This window comes from Etheostoma spectabile, chromosome 22 (genome assembly GCF_008692095.1).
Source record: "Etheostoma spectabile isolate EspeVRDwgs_2016 chromosome 22, UIUC_Espe_1.0, whole genome shotgun sequence".
Lineage (NCBI taxonomy): Eukaryota > Metazoa > Chordata > Actinopteri > Perciformes > Percidae > Etheostoma > Etheostoma spectabile.
Genome location: NC_045754.1, coordinates 3,697,342 through 3,718,804, shown reverse-complemented (window position 1 = coordinate 3,718,804; position 21,463 = coordinate 3,697,342). Strand labels below are relative to the sequence as shown.

Below are 21,463 nucleotides of genomic sequence, written 5' to 3'. Positions count from 1 at the left end.
AAAAAACTGCTACAGGGAGATTCAGGCTAGCTTCAAGAAACAGTCATGTGATCAGAGAATAATACGAGGCACAGAAGGAGAAGAGGATTCATGGAAGTTGTGTCCTTCACTGAAGAGAACAACCAATACTTTTTGGTGAACTTGTCCAGAATACATCACTAAATTCTCCACCAGTTCCCTGCGTTTCTGATTTAATCTCCCGACGTCGTGTCTCTTCACACAGCTCAGCTCACCTTTCCAGATCTGCAGTGCTCTGCAGCGAACTTGAACGCCTCTCGGACACACAGGACGTCCATCCCGTCCACCTGCGAGACCAAGAAACAACGGGTCAAAACTAGCAGGGACATTAAGCACTTTGCCACTACGCTTCACGAGACGTTAACAGCCTTTAGGTTCAAAACCAGCAGATTGGACCGTTGTGTCGTTTTATTTTAAGATCCTAGTGCAGACGCAGCTATATGTTAAAAATAAAGATAATTTCCGATGACAGTTTTTGCTTCCTGTCCAGTGAAAACCATGCATCTCCAGATGTGTTGATGTTGAATGTTTGTGATGAACTGATAATGTTCCTATTAGGGACAGAGGGATGATTATCAGGCAGTTTGCAGATGATCTGTATCGCCGTATTGATTGCCTGATAACCAGTAAATTTAAAAAAAAGTGTTCTACTTTTGGCTCGGCTACAGCTCGGTCCGTCCCTCTGCGTCGGCTCCACTCCCCACTGAGTCTGACTCTGTTACTGTTATTAGGTTGAAAGTTTCTCATTTAATAACTACTGAAAGCATTTAAACAAAGTTTTGTGTTTGAGTTTGTAGCTTTCCAAAATATCAATTTTCACTTAAAGATTTTCATTTTCACTGTAAATGCATGTCGGTTGTAAATATATCAGTTTCATTAACTACTAATCTCTATCAGCCTAAAAAAAACAGCATTTAGCAATACCCTAGTACTACTACTTAAGCTAGATAAAGTCCTTAAAAAGCCTTTTTTTTTTAGAGATAGAATGATGCACTGCTGTAAATTAAACTAACCAACAATATTCAAAAGGAAATGAGCACAACTTTAACCACATCTACAGCAGGAAAATACCCATTAATGCAGCAGGAATATCAGAACCCAGAAACATCAGATATGATAGGAAACCTCTGACGGGGGAACATCTGTGTGCAGTATCATACATGAGCGTCAGACAGCTGTATGGAGGCTCACACCTGCAACTGCCAGGGCGGACCGTAAGCCTCGTCCCGTTCTAGTCTAGGTCCGTACGGGCCCGCTGCAGCGTACGGTCCAGAGGACACGCTGCAGCTACCGCCCCAAGACCCCGAGCTATAACCCCCGCTTCGTGTCCCCGCTGTATGCCTGTCTCACTCTGATTCCCGGGATGAAGTCTCCTCTCTTGTAGTAGTCGGTGCTGGCCGACGCCCTCTCCACCGACGTGCCCATGCCGTACTGGTTGTTCTCGCAGGTGAAGATGCACGGTAGCTTCCACAGGGCGGCCATGTTGAACGACTCAAACAGCTGACCCTGGTTTGAGCAGAGAGAACAGACACGGGGGTTGGGTTGAGCAAAAGGTCTCCATATTCATATATTCTGGGATTTTTGAATAGAATAGAATAGAATGACTTTATTGTCATTATACACAAGTACACGGTATTTGTGCAACGAGATTAAAGCAATCCCTTTACAGCGTTGACACAAAAAAAAAGAAGATATCAGTATAAAATATCAAAAATATAAAGTGTAGGTAGTGCAGAGAAAAAAAAAAGAGAGGGGCGGGGGGTGCTGGTGCACAGTCCTGAGTGCAACTGTATACATATATAAATCAGCTTGAATACACATTGTGTAAACATAGATAAGTGTTAACAATTAAATAATATTACACAGTGATGAAATGAAATGATTAAGTACTAATACCAAATAAATAAACATTGCACAGTAATGGAAAGGTTAATGTATTAAATATTGCACTGTATGAATGAAATTGCACAGCTTCCAGTGTCCTATGAGGTATTATATAACAGTAACAAGCTCTAAGCTCTGTGGGATGGTTACCTGATTGGCTGCCCCGTCTCCGTAGAGGGCGACACACACCTGATTGTTGCCTTGGTACTGGCAGGCCAGGGCGATGCCGGCGCCTAAAGGAACCTGGACAAGTCACAGCATTATCCAAATGTCCCGTAAACAACCCCACCGCCTTTCATTCAGCCTCAGTCGAAGTCTGTTTGCACAGAGAGTTTAAAATTTGAGACACAAGAGGTTAAAAGTTTTGGAAAACTCGTTCTCTCATGTGGACGCACCAACAGTTTTGTAGTCATTACTTAGAATTCCTCACGGGGGCGACAAAGTACACACTATAGCTTTACCTAAATTATCAAGCCTGCAGTTTATATTTCTCTGATAAAGTTGAAAGAGTTCACTTTGGTAGAAAGTATTAAGGCTCAGCTGGTTAAGAGATTTGTTCTCTATTGGAAAAACGGTTTTCTTGAAAGGTTGACATTCCTGTGCAGAGTTATCCAAATGTCTAGTAAGCATCGTTTTGTTGTTTGCTTTAATTTTTTCTTAGCTTGCCTTAAAAAAAAAAAAAAAAAAAAAAAGTCCCATGACATGTGCTGTTTGAATGCTTTTATATAGACCTTATGGTCCCTCAATACTGTATCTGAAGGCTCTTTATAGACCTTAGTGGTCCCCTAATACTGTATCTGCAGTCTCTTTTATTAGACCTTAGTGGTCCCCTATACTGTATCTGTAAGTCTCTTTATATAGACCTTAGTGGTCCCTAATACTGTATCTGAAGTCTCTTTATATAGACCTTATTGGTCCCCTAATACTGTATCTGAATGTCTTTTATATAGACCTTAGTGTCCCCTAATACTGTATCTGAAGTCTCTTTATATAGACCTTAGTGGTCCTAATACGGATCTCGTGAAGTCCTCTTTTATATAGACCTTAGTGGTCCCTAATACTGTATCTGAAGTCTCTTTTATATAGACCTTAGTGGTCCTAATACTGTATCTGAGTCTCTTTTATATAGACCTTAGTGGTCCTAATACTGTACTCGAAGTCTCTTTTATATAGACCTTAGTCCTATCTTGTATCTAAGTCTCTTTTATATAGACCTTAGTGGTCCCTAATACTGTATCTGAAGTCTCTTGTTATTAGACCTTAGTGGTCCCTATACGGTAGCTGAAGTCTCTTTAATAGACCTTAGTGGTCCTAATACTGTATCTGAAGTCTCTTTTATATAGACCTTAGTGGTCCCTAATACTGTATCTGAATCTCTTTTATATAGACCTTAGTGGTCCCTAATACTGTATCTGAAGTCTCTTTTATATGACCTTAGTGTCCCCTATACTGTATCTGAGTCTCTTTATAGAACCTTAGTGGTCCCCTAATATGACTGTATCTGGAAATCTCTTATTATATAGAACCGTTAGTGGTCCCCTAATACTGTATCTGAAGTCTCTTTATATAGACCTAAGTGCTCACCTAATACTGGATCTGAAGTCTCTTTCCCAAAATTCTGCCTTTGTGCAGAATTCCAGCCACTGGAGCCCGTCCCACAATGAGCTTTTCTTAGTATGTGCCATTTTTGTCTCAGTAGGAGGATGTGGGTGTGGCCTTTACCAACTTCCACTTTGCTCATTTGAGCTCTCCCCCTCTCCCCCTCTCCTCCCTGTTGGAGCAGAATATTTCTGCAGCGGTTTCCTGTGCTGTGCGTTTACCTGTGCTCCCACAATGCCGTTGCCGCCGTAGAAATGCGGAGCGTACATGTGCATCGAGCCTCCCTTCCCTTTGGCCACGCCCCCTCTACGCCCTGAGGAGGAGGGAAGAGGAGGGACGGCTCAGCAGGCGTGTCAAAAGGTACAATTCATCCACTCTTTAGCTTCCCTCTAAAATAAGGTTGAAATTCTTTTAATAAGAATTGTTTTTCCCCCCTCTATTCTTGTGCAGTATCTTTATCATTTTATTTTGTGATGTGCTTGTGTTCAGCTGCTGTTTTACTTGGTGCTCAAATCCTCCTTTTGTCATGTTGAATCCTAAATCAAGAACCCCCCTATCTTCAAACAGCATCTTTACATTTTCTTTATGCATGATGACGGTAACGGCTGTTTGACTTGACGCACAGATCCTCCCGTCATGTTATGTCATGTGTTCCATGCCCAGATGGCACATACTGTATGTTTCTATATTAAAAGAAAACCAATAAAAAGTTTTAAAAACAAACAAAAAAAACTTCCCTCTCACCTGTGAGCTCGGCCAGGATCTCTTTGACGGCGATGCCGCGGGTGTACGTGTACCCGTGGGCGCGGTAGGCGGTGATCAGGTGATCCGAGGGGTTGATGGCCGCCTCGATGCCCACGGCACACGCTTCCTGCAGAAGAAGAAGAAGAAGAAGAACTGGGCTGTAGCTCACAAAACAACTATTTGATGTAAGGAGTGAGGCTGCAGAGTGTAACAGCCTGTAACTGCGGTGTTTTACAGTGAAATCACAGAAGAAGGGTTCGATAATGGGCTAATCCAACTTGTGTATACAAAGGGGGGGGACTAGTTTGTAAGATGCACACACGGAAGTAAGGAGGGAAACATGTCGCTCGGTAACTATGTACGGCTCTAAAGGACAATGATCAAGCACCTAGCTGGAACGAGGTAGTTTGTTTTTGATTGTTCAATGTGATTTTGGGTAACATGTATCTGTAAGAGCTAATTTAAATGTTCGGTATCTGTCCTGTAGCTCTCACGGTGGTTTACGGATGAAGGTGTACGGCAGGATAAACTAGATTTGTGAACATAAATAAAGGCTTCTGGAAACGTCAGTACGCTTTACCATCATCTGGCTGGGCGTTTGCTACAACATCCCTAATCTGGACCTTCCTGTGTGGTCTCACCTGTCCATCATACAGGTGACAGAAGCCCCTGATGATCTTCTGCTTGTAGAGCTGATCGGCTTTCAGCTCCATGCGCCTCACGGTCTGCATGACGCGGTAATACTGCAGCCCCTGGTCCCGGGTCAGCTCCGCCTTCAGCGGGGGACCCTCCTCCAGACGGTGCACGTCGCATTTCTACGGAGAGAGAACGACCGGGAGAACTCTCTTTTATTTAATGGTTTAGAAAAAAAATGGCTCCTGACCTGTTGCGTCTCACAAAATTAAAATGGCGATTACTCCCAGCCGAGTGTGTAGCATTAAAAAAATTGTTTGGCTTACCTTGATGTCAAAGGTCGCCTGAGATGTGAAGTCAGCAAAGGAGCGGGAAACCACGACTCTGGTACCCTGGCGACCAAAGACAAACCTCAAACTTTATTCATTAAGACACACACACACACCCAAGCAACAAAAGACACACACCCAAGCAACAAAAGACACACACCGACACACACCCAAGCAACAAAAGACACACACCCACACCTCTTCACAGCAGGTGGTGGTGGAAGGTAAGTGGGTCTAAGAGGTGTTGGTGATCATGTTTGGGGGGGAGGGGGGTCACCTGGGGGGGGGGGGGGGGGGGGGGGGGGGGGGGGTGACTAGAATCTGGACAGGATTACAACAGTGGTCTGTGATGTAGGGGAATTCAGTAACAGGGTGGGAGAATAACACCAGCTGAGTTGTTCAAAAAGCCTTGTATCCAACAAGCACTCCAGCTCAGTTTGAATTTCAATTGTCAAAAGTTATAATTGGTACGAAGAACCGATCCATTTCTCCCCCCCCGCTTTCTCTGTTACCCCTTCAGCGCTCACCACACTGATCCGAAACAAAAAGGTGGGAAGGAAACACCCTTAGTCAGCGATTGGTGCAGACTGTCGTTTTCTGCATCTGCGATGAAAAGGAAATCCAGCGAGAGCTGGACGGAGCTCAGGGGACTAAATATAAATTAAAAAAAAAAAAAACCCGTTTATCAGCTCCTTTCTCAGCACACAGCTGTTCAGGCTCTTACCACCCGATAACAACCCCGCCCATAAAACAGAGCTTCTCTCTGCTTTGTCTCTTTGTGATTTTAAAGTTTTGGGTCAAACAGAGTAAGAAATGTTCTGAAAATGTTGGCATGTGCTCAGGAAATCTGTGATTTGACATATTTAGACTATACAATGAAGATAGTATGAATCCAGAAAAAAATAATAACATTCATAGATAGAAATGAGTAATTGTTAGTAGCAGATTTAGTTTTTTACAGTGAATGCATGAAATGATAAAAGACAGGTGACTCCAAGACAAACGGGATTTTCTGTTCACAAAAGACGAGATTTTCCATATCGGACATTTTATGATTTCATCCATTTCCCAGAAATAAAAACCAAAAGATATAAAAAGACCGAGAAATTAAAGGTGCAGTGCCAATCGCGGTTATTAAAAAGCAGCCACAGTGGCTTGTAAACACACAAGTTAAAGTCCCCCCCCCCCCACCTGTTAGTGATCAGAAACACAGGAAGGATGCAGCTCGTGTTCTTACTGGTGCGTCTGGCTGGTCGGTCTGGCCGCTAACTAACGCTCTAGTACTGACTGGTGGAGGTTTGGGTGGTTGCCGTTGGGCCTGTGCCAAGGCGGGCGCCGCTGCCGCCGGCGACGTTACACTGACGTACTCTGACAGGTCAATCAGCAACTGGGGGAACACAGGAGCCAACCAATCAGAGCAGAGCACCGCACCGCCAGGGGAGCTCTACAGAGCCTACAGGTGAGGAGACGTCTACAGGTGAGAACAGCAGCGGCTAAACGGAGAATGGACACACACACACACGATGACTTCCAGAGGCTAAGACAAGCAGAGACATGTACATGGAGTCTGGCACCAGCCCAACAGCGTCTACACCTACACAGGAGACAGATATCTATAGATTTTTAAAAATGGGCACAACATTTTGAATGTTTGACGTTTGTATTTAGGCATTTGTCCTGTAAACATCTGGGTATTTCACACAATTTTTCCCCCTTTTGATTCATGTAATTTTATCCAGGAACAGCTCACAAAATCTATATGGGGGGGGGGGGGTGGAGGAAGTTAAATAAAATAGGGGTGTGTGTACGTACATACGTACGTATGCATGCATGTAATCTCAAAATAAAAGACAGACATAGGCTTGAAACCGTGCTATCACAGCGTAGCAGATTATGCTACGATTAACATAATTTTGTGAAGAAAATAAAAAACACAAAACACAAGATTGATGTTTGAAATGACCATTTGCAAATAAAACCAAATAATTAAGAGAGGAAAATTAAACTAAAAACAGTTAAGGTCTTGATTAGCTGCATTCTAAGTAAGAGGAACACTAATGTAAGATCTTATGTGTTTTCCTGGTTCAGAAGGAAGCGTAGGACCGGACCGGACCTACAGACCAAAACCATCAGCAGGGCAACGAGCTGCTTACCTCAGACACTGTTTGGGCTCCCTAGGGTGCAGGCGGGGGGGGGGGGGGGGGGGGGGGGGACAAGGGGGGAGAGGAGGGAGAAAAGCAAGACATGAATAGGGATTGTTGTGCATGTGTGTGAGAGAGTGAATGAAGAGGGAGTGGCAGCAGGAGAGCGAACGCAAAGAGTTCTGCTTTCACAACACAAAGCTGTAAAACAACAAGAGTTCGGTCCGTGTTCTTAGCGGCCAACGGGTTTTCGTTTTGAAAGGAATAAAACAAAAAAACGAAAAACCACCCGTTTTTCGTTTTTGTTTTGATATTAAAAAAACGGAAAACGAAAAACAATCTCGTTATCCGATTTTCTTTGATGAGTTAATGGATGGAAACCGGAAAATAAAATACTGGGTGTATACGTCTCATTTCTCAATTTTACAATGATTTTTTTTGTGATCCGAAAGTCACTCCTGCGAGCTCGCACGGTCAGCAGAGGCTTTCCTCCAAAACTCTGCCACAGTCCGGTCGCCGTCCCTCGTACTCGCGCATTTTCCTAACCAGAAAAAAACAGATTGCCTTCTCTGCCTCTGATTGGCTGGTACCGTTGCCATCTGAGTCCGAGCCAATTTAGAACGGAGTGGCGGGACATAACGCTGCTGTCTCCGGTGTGTATGGGGAAAGGGGCGGGACCAAGGGAACAGGCAAGACAACCTCCTACGTTTAATTAACATATAGAAAATACCTCTGACAACTTGTTGTGGAGCTGGGAACAAGCCCAAATAAGCAACTACACTCTAGTAACAAGCCCAAAAAACGTGACCCGCAACCACCAATATGTTTAAGCAACTTTACATCAAAAGAAGCCCAAAGTTGCGGCATGGGCGCCCCCTGCTGACCGTCGAGCTCGCCGATCGTTGTAAAATTGAGAAATGAGACGTATACGCCCGTATTTTATTTTCCGGTTTCCATCCATTAACTCAAAGAAAATCGGATAACGAGATTGTTTTTCGTTTTTTAATATCAAAACAAAAAACGGGTGGTAATTGGTAATTACCCCAATTCCCAATTACCCAAATGGTAATTGGGAAACTGGCTGTTTTTCGTTTTAGTTTTTTTCTTTTCAAAACGAAAATCCGTTGGCCGCTAAGTACACGGACCGAGTTCCTCCAGTCTCAGTTTGGTTTTTAGTCTAAAACTAAATATCATTAGTATCCTCATTCAAAGTATACATGCAATCTGGTTTCATCCAATTAGAGCGAGATGTTCGCCAAATAAGTCAAGACTGTGGGATCTCTGCTGTCACTCAAACACACCACAACACAGACCACATGCTGTTGCCAAGGCGATCGCTTTTGCTATCGACCAATCACAGTGATTATGGATGCACCGATGAGTTTTAACCGAACCCTTTTTTCTCCCAATTCAATACTCACTGTGTACAAGTTTACACATGCTACTTAATCCCGTTGTCCTCGGGTCAAATTTGACCCTTTAAAAAAAAATGTCTATATCTGAAATATGAGTTTCTTTTGAACCAAATTAGCATTAAAAAAAAACGGATTCCTTCCAACGCTCTTTGCAAATACAACTGATCACTTTCATTCCTCAGATCTTAACCATTAAATGATGATGATTAAACTAAATAATTCATAATTTCTGCTTTTTTTTTTTAAAACTCAAATACTGGGTATAATTCTATATTAATGAGGGTTATTGACCATGAATTCCAAAAAGTAGTAAAACTAGTAACTAGTGGTGGTTGTGAAACCTAAAAAAAAAAAAGTCTGAAAAAAGGGGCAAAAATGTCAAATTTGTGTCTGTCTTTGACCCTGGAGGACAACACAAGTGTTACTTAGGGTGTCCTTGGACTGTGGTGACACCTGGACCGCGGCTGCAGCCTCGGTCCTGACGGTTACTATCATCAGTCACATTTCCTCCATCATCATCATCATCATCGTCGTCATCGTATTATTTTGTTCTCTCGGCTAAACCTAACCTAAATGTAGCCTTTTGTTTTTTTCCTAAAAACGCGATATTGGTCAGTATTGATCAAATCAGTGCATCCCAATAAGCAAAAAGCTATTTTAGGAAGACACCTCCCCCCCCAATCACAGACACACGGACTAATTAAAGACCAATTATAGCCAGAAAGTTAAATAAAGACACCGAGAGTCTCGTAGCTTCTTAGCTTAGCCATGGTTGTTTAAAATGCACACACACACACACACACACACACACACACACACACACACACACACACACACCACACACACACACACACACACACACACACACACACACACACACACACACACACACACACACACACACACACACACACACACACACACACACACACACACACACACACCACACACCCACACACACACACACACACACACACACACACACACACACACACACACACACGCAAAATGCTAAGCCAGAGATGCTAGCCCACGGTGCTAACATGCTAACAAGGTCAGCCCCAAGGCAAACTAAACCCGGTTAGCTAGCTAGCTAGCTAGCTAGTTGTTAGCATCGCTGAGTAGCGGCCCCCGGCTCGACGTTAACCCCCAAAACACTCACCACATTCCTGCCAGTGATCCTACAAAGGGCGTTAGAGATTATGGTTAACATGTTTTTCATGCTACTGAAGTACAAGCCGGCTCTGAAGGGATTAAAACGGAGGACGGTAATCGCTGCTGCTGCTGCTGCTGCTGCTGCTAGTGCTAAAGCCGTGTTAGTGTCCGTCTGGAATACGGCCCCCGGGTGAACACTGACTCCACCGAACATTGGTTCCTCTTTGGTTTATATAGCTGCCCAATGCATCTTAAAATGTAATTTAATAAAAAGTAAAAAATTGAACACATAGCTGTTTTGTTTTTTTATTAACTTGAAAGAAAAAATAGATTAAACACAATTAACCCTCACGTTTTCAAGTTTCTGTATAACAAAATATGGGGTTTATTTCAACCAAATTGCCCAAATTGATCCTTTTAAAAAATAACACGGATGGTTCCATACACGATACAAGGCTGTGATTATAATTATTGTTATTGGTCAAAACATTCATTGACATAATATTCATAATATCCGAGGGGTTTTAACACGGAAAGTTGGTAGAATTTCATATAAATGAAGTTTAATGATCATGAATTCAAAAAAAAAAGTGGAAATCTAGTGGTAATACGTTGGAATGAAGTTGACTACAAAGATGTGACACAGAAACTCAGATTGTTTTAGAGAGATAGAGAGATTCTGACAGTTATGCAAACCAAACTTCTCTAGTTATACTAAAAAATCATTACAGATAAGCACCTTCTATATTTAAAAAATTATATTGTGAATAAGCTGTTAGAATAGAAGTGAAATATTTATTCTTTATTATATATGTGTGCATGTGTATATACTATATATATATACATGATTGAGCTTGATTTATATAAAATATATTTTTGTACTGAAATAAATATTTCTATATCGTCACATCTCTTTTATGATGAGATATTACCTCACAAACAATAACAATAATAATGATAATACATTTTATTTATAATGGACTTTTCATCAATAGATCTCAAAGTGCTACAGGTAAAAAAGAGAGACAACTGTGACAAATGTGTGTATGTGTGCATATAGACACTTCATTTATTTATGCGCGCGATTGAGCTTGATTTATATAAAATATATTTTTGTACTGAAATAAATATTTGTATATCGTCACATCTCTTTTATGATGAGAAATTATCTCCCAACTGTCTCATTGTGTCTCTCATCCGGCGGTGTTGGCTGCAGTGATAAATAAAGTTCAACGTCAATGACGTCACCGTTACATCACTTGGGCTTTTTCCTTAATTTTGACAAAAGCTCCCTTTAAGTTTTAAATTAAATGTACCCACCAACGGTCTGTTGTTTACAACGTAATGAAAGCAAAAGACACAAGGCCGACTGTGAAGTCAGGATGAATAAGAATTCATTTATTGCATTTGAGTGAATACACGACATAAAGGCCCCGAAAAACGCTCCCAGCAGCCCGAGACTTTCAGAATAAAGCGCCGCGTTCATCATCAAATAAAATAATAAAAGTAAAGGTGAGGTCGTGTGCGTATAAGCGGCCGTGGGATATAAAAAAAACTGCAAAGCAATCAGCAGTAAATGAGGTTATCACAAGGCCAGAAAGTAGGTTTATTAATAATAATAATAATAATAAAAACGTGTTTGTATGTTGAGAAGTTGTTAACGCTGACTGGCTGTCTAACGAGCCGCCTGGTTGTTGTAACCATGGTTACAACTGTGAAAAAAGAAAGAAAAAAAAGAGTAAAACAAATATTCAGTAAATGATACAAGATCTGTAAGGTTTAACAAGGCGTGATGTAAAAAGGATGTGTACTGTATTAAGTGCATTTATTCTTCTCACCCGCCCGGCACCACACTCTCACACCACACACAGACTCAACCCACCACACACACACATACACACTCTCTCTCTCACAACAACACACACACACACTCACACACACACACACACACACTCTCTCTCACACACACACTCCCATACACACACTCTCTCCTCACACACACACACCAACACACTCACACACACCACACACACTCTCTCTCACACACACACACACTCACAACACACACTCTCTCTCACACACACACACACACACACTCTCTCCTCACAACACAACACTCTCTCACACACACACCGACTTCCATACTCACACACACACACACACAGACTCACCCACACACTCTCGCTCTCACCCACACACACTCTCTCTCACACACACACAGACTCACACACTCTCCACACACACCAGACCCACTCTCTCTCACACACACACAGACTCCACTCCTCTCACAACCACACACACACACACAACACACACACACCTCTCTTCTCCACACCACAGAACTCTCTCTCTCTCACACACACCACACCACACACACACCACACACACACACACACCACACTCTCCTTACACACAGACTCTCCTCTCTTCACACACCACAACAATCTCTTACACACGACTCTCTCTCTCTCACACACCACACTCTCTATCACACAACAGACACACACACTCTCTCTCCACACACGACTCACACATCCTCACCCACTCCTCTCACAAACACACGCCACACACACGCACACACCCACACACCACACACACACACACACACACAACACACACACACCCACACCACACACCACACACACCCACACACACACACACACACACACAACACACACACACACACACCCACACACAGGTTTTGGCAGCAGCAACATCTTGCGTTCAGGTCTCCACGTCGATTAAAGTGTCTCTTCCCGTCCAGGTAAAGCATCGACTCTGTCACAACAACACAAACAACAGCATCAAAGATTTCATCAACCTGCAAGATGTCAGAAGGTTTGTCATCTTTTTATCTTTTATTTCCATGAAAACAAAGGATAAAAAAACATTAATTTCTGTCTTTTGTCCTGAGAGTAACCGCCCCAATTTCACCCATTATTCCCCCCCCCCCTATGCAGTGTCTATAAAAAGGCCGGTAGTGGAAGAAGGAATCCACTATAAGTAAAAATCCTGATAAAACAAAAACAACTGACACATCATTTGAGATTGCAAGAAAAACAGATGGAAGAAAAGTGGGAGAAATGGACATTATTTGCATATAGGCGCTGTGTGTGTGTGTGTGTGTCCGTCCGTCTGTGTGTGTGTGTGTGTGTGTGTGTGTGTGCTCACCTCCATATGTCTTTGGGATGATGTTGGGGACGGCGCGGTCAGATACGAAGGTGAAGTGGAAGACGTTGGTGGTGTTGTGCTGGCGGGTCAGAGGGTCAAACACCTCGCTGTGAACTCGGACCTGGATGTGATTCCCCTGTGTGTAACACACCTGGAAATACACACACACACACACACAAACACACACACACACACACACACACACACACAATGTGGTCAATAACTGAGAAACTATCTCACACACACGCTACGTTTCCCTTTTTAAGCGGCGTTTGGAAACAAAAACTCTCTCTGTCCATGCGAGAGTTTTAGCTCCAGCTGCAGAACTGATCTCCGTCTGTATTAACACGTCTGACATCACATATCACGTGACCGTTCACATGGAGAAAGAACAACAATGGCGGGAAAAAAAATAAGAGCTATAAGAGGGATTGATTAGCTTGGACCGACATTGGGGCGGAGCTGTTACTGAAAGGTACGTAAGCTACCTAACTGATAATTTATCATTTATATAGCGCTTAATCACAACAAAAGTTATCTCACTGCCCTTTTCATGAAAGAGCAGGTCTAGACCGTACTCTGTGATGTTGAAAGCTCCGTAAGATCTTAATAGGACTCTGTTTGTGCCGTGCAGACTACAAAGGAACTCCGGGGTTTTCAAACCAAAACGGGGGCATCGGTGTTTCCAAATGGATCCGTTTTAGGGGCTCAGAAACACCGGAGAAGCGTGGCTCCGAGGCGTGAACATGGCAAAAGAAAACGTGGTGGTGTGGACGTGGCCTCGAGCCTTCGGCGTGCCTCAAACAATCAAACCTGTGATGAGAGCAGCAGCAGCGAGCCGATGTCCACGGGCTTCTGGAAGAGGATATCATCAACAGCTACCAGACTGGGTCGACATCCTCTGCAGCACAGAGAGGGAAAACAAACACTTTAACATCTTAAAAAGCAACATTCTGCTTTTAAGGATAAGGCACTTTATCGCTGCAGCATCATCTCCTCTTAAAAGGCTCTCACCCGAAGGAGCAGGCGTTGGCCCAGCCCAACTCGTAGGCTTTCCTCATCAGAAAACCTCCAAATATCCTGTTGAAGATGTTCCTCTCCTGGGGTGCACACACACACACACACACACACACACACACACACAAACAAGACAAAAAACAGGGAAGTAATGAGGATCAGCGGCCACCGTGATAGGCCACAGCTTGCACCATAAAACTCTGTGGTTCCTAACATTTAAATGATTCCTTCACTTTTACAAAAACCTACTCTGCAAATGTCTATAGGCTGTTATTTAATGATACAATTACATTTAGAAAAACCAAATACATTAGTTTTAGCTATTTGTTTTATGCAAAAAGCTGCCTTTTGTCCCCAGGAGTATTGCCGATTAGCGTTGCTACTGTTCCTCCGGCAGCCGGATCGATGCATTCGCATAACGGCCCCGAGTGCCCTGAGATCCTGAATGGGACGTAGAAACCAATCTGCACGCCTCCGTTCAACATTCAGCGGGCACATGCACTCGCAACTGAACAAAAGAAGGATTCTACGAGGTGCAAATGATTTGTTTAGGGGAGCTGCTCACAGAAACCTCCGAACCCTAACTGGACGACACAAGGTGCAAAGATGGAGAGATAAATGCAAACGCTGAGGGGGGGGGGGGGGGGGGGGGAGGGGGAGGTTATTGTTGTTCTTCTCTTTAGACAAATGTGATACTGTAACAATTTATAATTATATTTACATTTTAGTTTACTTGCCAAAATTGATGATTTTTTAAAAGAGGAAGTAGTTTCAAACCTTTTAGGTTTTAAGATGCTTATAACTCATCTGAACAGATCAAATCAGATAGTAAAACCAAAATATTCTATTGAGAAAAAAGGAGCAAAAAACCCAAACCAGGTCAGTAATTGATTGAGATTTTGTTCCATGGGCTACGGTACTTTCGCTTTGCCGTGGACTACTACTGCAACAAATGAAAATATATATATTTTTTAATAAATAGGACATTTTACACTGCTAAGACCATACGAGTTGGGGTGCCCGGGTAGCTCTCTTGTGGCCCTTTGCGGCATGTTTGAGCTGTCCTATCAATAAAGACCTAAAATGCCAAATAAAAAATCTTTTAAAAAAGGAGAAGAAGACTATACCAGTTCTACGTAGGTTCGAGCTGCAGGATAAGCTACCTGGCTGTGTGATGTCCGTGCAGCTATAGAGATGGAAACGCAGTGCTATAGAGGTAACACGTCAACAGCCCATCAGCACCAACAACAGGATCCAGACAGATGACCTTGGGCCTGGGATTTAGAGAAAATAGTACCCCAAAAGAGCCCGGTACCAATAGAACCGTGCTTAAAGCTCTAGTGTGTAACTTTTTGATATTTATGAACGTCCATTACATACAGCCGTTGCCAAATGAGTTTCTACAAAGCTCCACACAATTCTTCTCAGTATGACTATGTTCAGAAGATTGTGGCGTTCAGTGACTTTCCTCGAGTGAAGATAACGACCTCGTCCGAAATGCAAAACATATCTAGTGTTAGTACGTGTCCTACTGTTCTGAAGGTACTTAACCCAGAGTGTTTGATGGAAACACAGCTTTAGTGGCGGGTGGATTTAAGGACAAACTGAACACACAGGGGTGTTTCCATCAAATGTGAGAAACAAAACCAGACTTAAAGCACTGTCAAAGTAAAAATAATGAAGGTAGAATAACAACAATTTCTCTGTTAGAGGACATGAAGACGCTGTTTCCTGCTCCCACCTGAGGGTGGCAGATCTCCAGTCCTTTCACTTTGGCGTCTTCCATCCACAAGGAGTTTGGAGGAAGAACTCTGCTGCGGAAACTGACCGTCCTGCAGAAGAGGAAGACACAAAGACATATTTAATACACTGTACCTTAAAATAACACACAAAGCAATTAAAAACCTTCATGATTACACCACAGCCTGAGGACAACCCTGCAAGCTCCCACATCCTCTGATAATAATGCTGCGTTGCAGGCAACCCGTAACTCGTGTTTTCACAACCTTCCACCCGTGAAAGTGCCCTGGAACGACAGTCAGACCCGTAACTTATGACTCGTGAACTCGTACCAGATCGTTGTACTCTTAGTTACAGTTTCACACACACATCTAAACAATACTGGGGAACCCTGGGGGGCCTCTAGCTCACCCAGTAAGAGGGTTTGCCCCATGTTGGCTGAGTCCTGCAGCAGCCGGGGTTCAAATCCGACCTGCTGCCCTTTGCTGCGTGTCATCCCCTATCTCTCTCCCCCTTTTATGTCTATCCACTGTCATTAAAATAAAAGGGAAAAGCCCCCCCAAAAAATCTTTTTAAAAAAACAAAGAAATCTTTAAAAAACAATGGGGACCCTTGTTGATGACACACGCTGTGAGAAATAGACAGAAATGGGCAATGGAAAGTAATTCCACACATTGTAATCAAAACAATACACATATGATTGTGTACTACTACAGATTATGTTCATTAAATGAAGCCCAAAATGTGTTGCCGACTAGAAATCGCTAGTATCAGCTATTGGGTAGCTAACGTCAACGTTAGCTAGCAGCTAGATAACGCTAACACTAGCTACAAGAGTTTGTCGTGACTTTACCTGCAACGCCAGCAAGTCGTGACTTGTGACTTGAAGTCGTAACTCTACGAGATAATAACTGTGTCTGGAACGCAGCATTAGTATAACATACAGCAATTAGGTGTTCACCCTTGTGTTGTCCTCATGTCCAAGTTGACCCGTTTTCTCTTATTTTTAATATCAGGAACTTTCAGGCTTTCTTTCAACCAAATTGCCTAAGAATAACATGAACGCCTTCCAATGTTCTTCAGGTAAAATGACGAATTTTGATTGTTTTATTGAATTTTTTGGCATTTTAAAAATGTGCCCAAAACCTTGGAAAAGAAATGACAAAAAGGGCTTAAAAAAAAAATTGTTTTTGTATAATATCGTGAGAAATTAGGCTATGAATTAAAAAAAAAAAAAGGATAGAAAAAAAAACGCCAAAAGTTGATGGTTGATGGGAAGAAAACACAAGGGTTAAAGCCAAACTGTTGAAATATTATAGGACAAAAATCTTCGTAGGCGATGTTCCAGACTGTACATGTCTTGTTTTAAATGTTGCAACACAAAAAAATAATACGATTTTGTCCCTAAATGTGACTAACTCCAACCAATAAAACCGATTCCTCAGACATCAGACTTTTAGATAAACAAGGATTATTATTATTGACCTCATTTGGTGTTTTATATCAGAAATAAGGATTTCTTTCAAGCAAATTGCCCAAAAATAACGGATGAGTCCATACAACATTCTTCAGGTAAAATTTGAATTTTTTTATTTATTTATTTAATCTTATAGCATTTGAATTTGAATTTAATTGAATTTTTTTCTTATGGTTTCAAAACAGTATCCGGACTATTAGTCCAACTATTAGTCCAAATAATTCATAATAATTCATAATTTCTGCCTTTTTAACTAAAAACTTACGTATAATTTGATACAAATGAAGTTTGTTGACCGTAAATTCCAAGAACAACTGTAAAACCTGTTATTAAACCAGCACAGGTTTTTAAAAAGCTGGAAAAAGTGACAAATAAATCAGAAAAAGCGACAAAAACATCGGAAAAGCACAAAAGAATTCAATTTTGACCCCGACGGACAAGTTCATGGTTAACGGGAAGACAACACAAGGGTTAAGTGTCCCAGAAGCTGAGTCCTACTTTGTGTCCAGCGTGTTGAGGAACAGACTGTGTACGATCTTCCTCTCCTCGTCTGTGGGCGCCACCTTCAGCAGCGACGCGGTGCTCAGATCCACACGCCGCGATTTGTTGGCTGGAAAACGCACAAAAAAAAGACAACACAGAGACACGAGGGACGACAAAGGTTGGCGTAAAGCAGACACCAGGATCTTATCTTAACCCTTGTGTTGTCCTCGGGTCAAATTGACCCATTTTCCTATATCAAATGTTCTTTTTAACACCCAAAATAACATGATTGATTCCACACAACGGTCTTTGGCTATTACAAATCTCTACTTTCATAAATTTTGGGTCTTATTCAATTTTATAGCATTTTAAAAACAAATGGAAGTGTTGTTGAAATAGTATTGAGTAAAAGTTGACATATTCCAGTCTGTGATTGTCCATCAACATCCATTCATTTAGTTTTAGTCTCAATAATTCCTAATTTCTGCTTTTCTAACTCAAACATTAGGTATAATTTCCTATAAATGAGGTTTCTTGACCATAAATTCCAAAAATAACTGAAAACTAAAATTAACAAGTTAGTGTTACGTAGTGTTACATGTTAAAAAAGTGACAAACAGTGAAAAAAAGTGAAAAAAATGTAAGAAAAAGTTAAAAACATTGATTAAAAGCGTCAGCTAAAGTGTTGATTTTCAATTTTGACGGGAAGACAACACAAGGGTTAACTAAAGACAATGTCAAGATATCAGACCTTCTCCTTCCTGGAAGAGCTTCTCCTCCTCTGGACCTTCAGGCTTCAGTGGATTTACAAAAGCCGCCCTGAAACCATGAAGAAGAAGAAGCAAAATGAATAGTTTAGCGAGAACAAACAGCAACAAGGAGGAAGAAGGGAGAAGAGGAGAGAAATAGATATAAATTCTCCTTTGTCCCCTCTGCTATCTCTCTGCTCAACTCTGTAAAGAATAGGTAACGTCTGCACATTAGGCTGGACTTAAACTTTTAATGTGGTATTTATTCCCCCATTTGGTTCAAATTTTTTGCTACTTGCGGACAAATAAAGGTCTTAAACTTGAACGTGAACTTGAGAAGAGAAGACAGAGAAGAGAGTCTACCTGTGAAGACTCAGTCATTTTCATCTTCATCATTCTTTTCCTTTTAACAATGCAATAATTTGAATGTATCAGCAATACTGTTGAGACTAGGACTATGTTGGTCGGACAAAACAAACCTCCTCGTTTCATTTAACTCTTTGTTCTTTACAATAAAGTTACATGTAGTTATGTATAAGTTATGTTTGTTGTCTAGCAGTGTGGATGTAGCCTAAATGTCCCTCTTTAGACTCTCTGAAGAGCTTCCACTGAGTGTCCTACCTCTTATTTTCTGGATCCCGGGCCACCATGACAAATGTAGCATCCAGAACCGGGGTGTACGCTCCATTAACGTACTGAAAGAGGAGTCACATGATGAGATTCCTCCTGTTGCTAATCTAAAACTTTGTTGTCATTTCGGTAGTTTTTCTGCACTGCACTCACAAGCAATCACAAGTTAATGTCAGCACATACGTATATGTGTACATGAATGAATGAATGAATGTGTGTGTGTGTGTGTGTGTCTACCTGTGTGTGTGTGTGTGTGTGTGTCTACCTGTGACATGTGCATCTTGGCTTCAATAGAAGTCTTTCCCACCCACGTCACATGACCGGTGAACTTGATGTCGCAGTCAGGATAGATTATATGCTGCCTCATGTCTGTCCGACAAAAACACAAGACACAAAACGTCTGAAGTGTGAAACTAAACAGAGTTTCCTTTATGTTGATGTTGTTGTGGCGGTCTCAGAAATAGGGAAGACGCATAATGTAGTCGCGGTTGCCTTTAAATGACCCTGCCGACATAATGCACCCCCGTTGGCTGCCGCTCACATAGCAATTTAACAACAAGGAGAACTATTCAGGGGTTATTGGGCTCGTCCAGTGTTACTCCACATACTGTTGTGTTGATGGAGTTTATGGAATTTATTGTCAAAACATTCGCTTTCTTCCGAGTCGACTATAAAACGAACAGCTTCATTAAAAACGCCACCGCGGCGGGTCCGTTCTGATTGGACGACGTTCGACTTGTCAGTTCTGTCAGCTCATTGTCCTGATATCAAACATCTGGAAACATTAAAACGCTAAGTGAGTCAGTGTAATATAATATAAATTGGAAATAGTCATGTATAGACTATAATAGTCATTTGGGTTTTGGTTTCCCTGAAGAATTTCTGAAAAAAATCATTTTGTAGACCTGTTGTAGATGTTAAGTTCCCGATAGTTCTTCCACAACTCTGATGTAACAGTGCTTTTACAACAAGTTTGTTTGGACATTTTGAGTTTGGGTAGAAGGGCATAGATGTTGACATCGGATAGCCAAATTAAAGCTACTACTTTCAACAAAACGGCCTCTAAACACGCACTGTATATAAAGATGGATGACACGTCTCCCACTTTAGAGTTGAAGCCCAAATCTCCAGTCCCGCTCGTCCACCCACCGACTAATTTTGAGTCAAATCGCAACTGTTAATCATGACGTTTCAGCTCAATAACTAATAAAACCCATACTGATCGGAAACATTAACACTTGAACAAACATCAGCGTGACCTGAGCTACCTAAAATGACAGAAACCATCTTCAGGAATACTCTAGTGGACGTGTACTTTGACATTTTTAGTTTGGCCTTTACTCTAACGTGGAGTTTTACGACCTATACTGCAGCCCGCCACCAGGGGGCGCTCCAGATGTTTTAGCTTCACTTGCATCATACAAAGATTGTACAAAGAAGACATACACGACTCACACCTGACCATGTAAGGGTGCATTCAAAACAAGCATGTTTGTAGAGGTTTATTTGGACATTTCGAGCTAACAACCTAAAACTTGTTGCTTAGTTAAAACCAAACAAAACAAACGCTTCAAATATGAGAAACTTTTACCGATCTTATCCACCAGGGCGGTGACGATGGACAGAGGAGACTTCTTCAGTGTCGGATTGTAGGTGTGAGAGTAAGAGATGAGGACTGAGGGGAGAGAGAGAGAGACAAAGGAGAAGGTGTATTATTTTATTAGTTTGTCTGTGTTGAACTCTCACTCTGAGGAGGTGCTCCAGTGATACCTGCTAAACTGTCCAAGTCCTCCAGGATTCTCCCAAACCTGCAAGGAGACACAAGTTAGAGATAAGAGAGGGGGGGGGGGGGGGAGAGAGAGGAGAGAGAGAGAGAGAGAGAGGAGTGTGTGTATGTTTGTGTGTATTTGCATATGTGTGTGCGTCTGTTTGTATATGCATGTGTGTTTGTATATGTGTCTGTGTGTATGTATGTATCTATGTGTGTGGTGTGTGTTTGGTGTGTGTGTGGGGTGTGTGGTGGTGTGGGTGTGTGTGTGTGTGTGTGTGTGTGACCATGAATAACGCTGCTGTACAGATAGCATCTTTCCTGTTAAAGCGGCTGCAGGCAATCTGTGATGTGATGTCATAGTTTGTATCATTAAGCAGTTAAAATCCCAATAATCTGCATATTATTCCTTACATCAATTTAGTTATTTATCCTTTATTTATTATTGTTGTAATTGAATGTACACATTTATATTGTGATGTGTATACTCTCATAATTGCATATTTTTAC

The 21,463-nt window shown here is 41.9% G+C and overlaps 2 protein-coding genes across 3 annotated transcripts in view; both read right to left on the bottom strand.

Annotated features, from left to right (window-relative positions):
* Positions 1 to 10,147, bottom strand: part of LOC116672622 (pyruvate dehydrogenase E1 component subunit alpha, mitochondrial) — an 11,465-nt gene extending 1,318 nt beyond the window's left edge. The window contains exons 1-10 of the mRNA XM_032504549.1: positions 9,926 to 10,147; positions 7,361 to 7,381; positions 6,445 to 6,594; positions 5,205 to 5,270; positions 4,887 to 5,060; positions 4,246 to 4,372; positions 3,723 to 3,814; positions 2,053 to 2,145; positions 1,369 to 1,524; positions 234 to 305 (exon numbers count right to left, since the gene is read on the bottom strand). Coding sequence (XP_032360440.1) covers positions 234 to 305; positions 1,369 to 1,524; positions 2,053 to 2,145; positions 3,723 to 3,814; positions 4,246 to 4,372; positions 4,887 to 5,060; positions 5,205 to 5,270; positions 6,445 to 6,594; positions 7,361 to 7,381; positions 9,926 to 10,132 — 1,158 coding nt within the window. The 5' untranslated portion in view covers positions 10,133 to 10,147. The remainder of the gene's footprint in view (positions 1 to 233; positions 306 to 1,368; positions 1,525 to 2,052; positions 2,146 to 3,722; positions 3,815 to 4,245; positions 4,373 to 4,886; positions 5,061 to 5,204; positions 5,271 to 6,444; positions 6,595 to 7,360; positions 7,382 to 9,925) is intronic.
* Positions 10,148 to 12,430: 2,283 nt separating this feature from the next.
* Positions 12,431 to 21,463, bottom strand: part of LOC116672616 (acyl-coenzyme A thioesterase 9, mitochondrial) — a 39,146-nt gene continuing 30,113 nt past the window's right edge. For both annotated transcript variants that reach the window (XM_032504542.1, XM_032504543.1), the window contains 11 exons: positions 20,956 to 20,993; positions 20,777 to 20,860; positions 19,451 to 19,554; positions 19,177 to 19,250; positions 18,558 to 18,625; positions 17,822 to 17,933; positions 15,848 to 15,938; positions 14,104 to 14,189; positions 13,903 to 13,990; positions 13,090 to 13,240; positions 12,431 to 12,696 (listed from right to left, as the gene is read on the bottom strand). In XM_032504542.1, the coding sequence (XP_032360433.1) occupies positions 12,446 to 12,696; positions 13,090 to 13,240; positions 13,903 to 13,990; positions 14,104 to 14,189; positions 15,848 to 15,938; positions 17,822 to 17,933; positions 18,558 to 18,625; positions 19,177 to 19,250; positions 19,451 to 19,554; positions 20,777 to 20,860; positions 20,956 to 20,993 (1,147 nt within the window). In that variant the 3' untranslated portion in view covers positions 12,431 to 12,445. The remainder of the gene's footprint in view (positions 12,697 to 13,089; positions 13,241 to 13,902; positions 13,991 to 14,103; positions 14,190 to 15,847; positions 15,939 to 17,821; positions 17,934 to 18,557; positions 18,626 to 19,176; positions 19,251 to 19,450; positions 19,555 to 20,776; positions 20,861 to 20,955; positions 20,994 to 21,463) is intronic.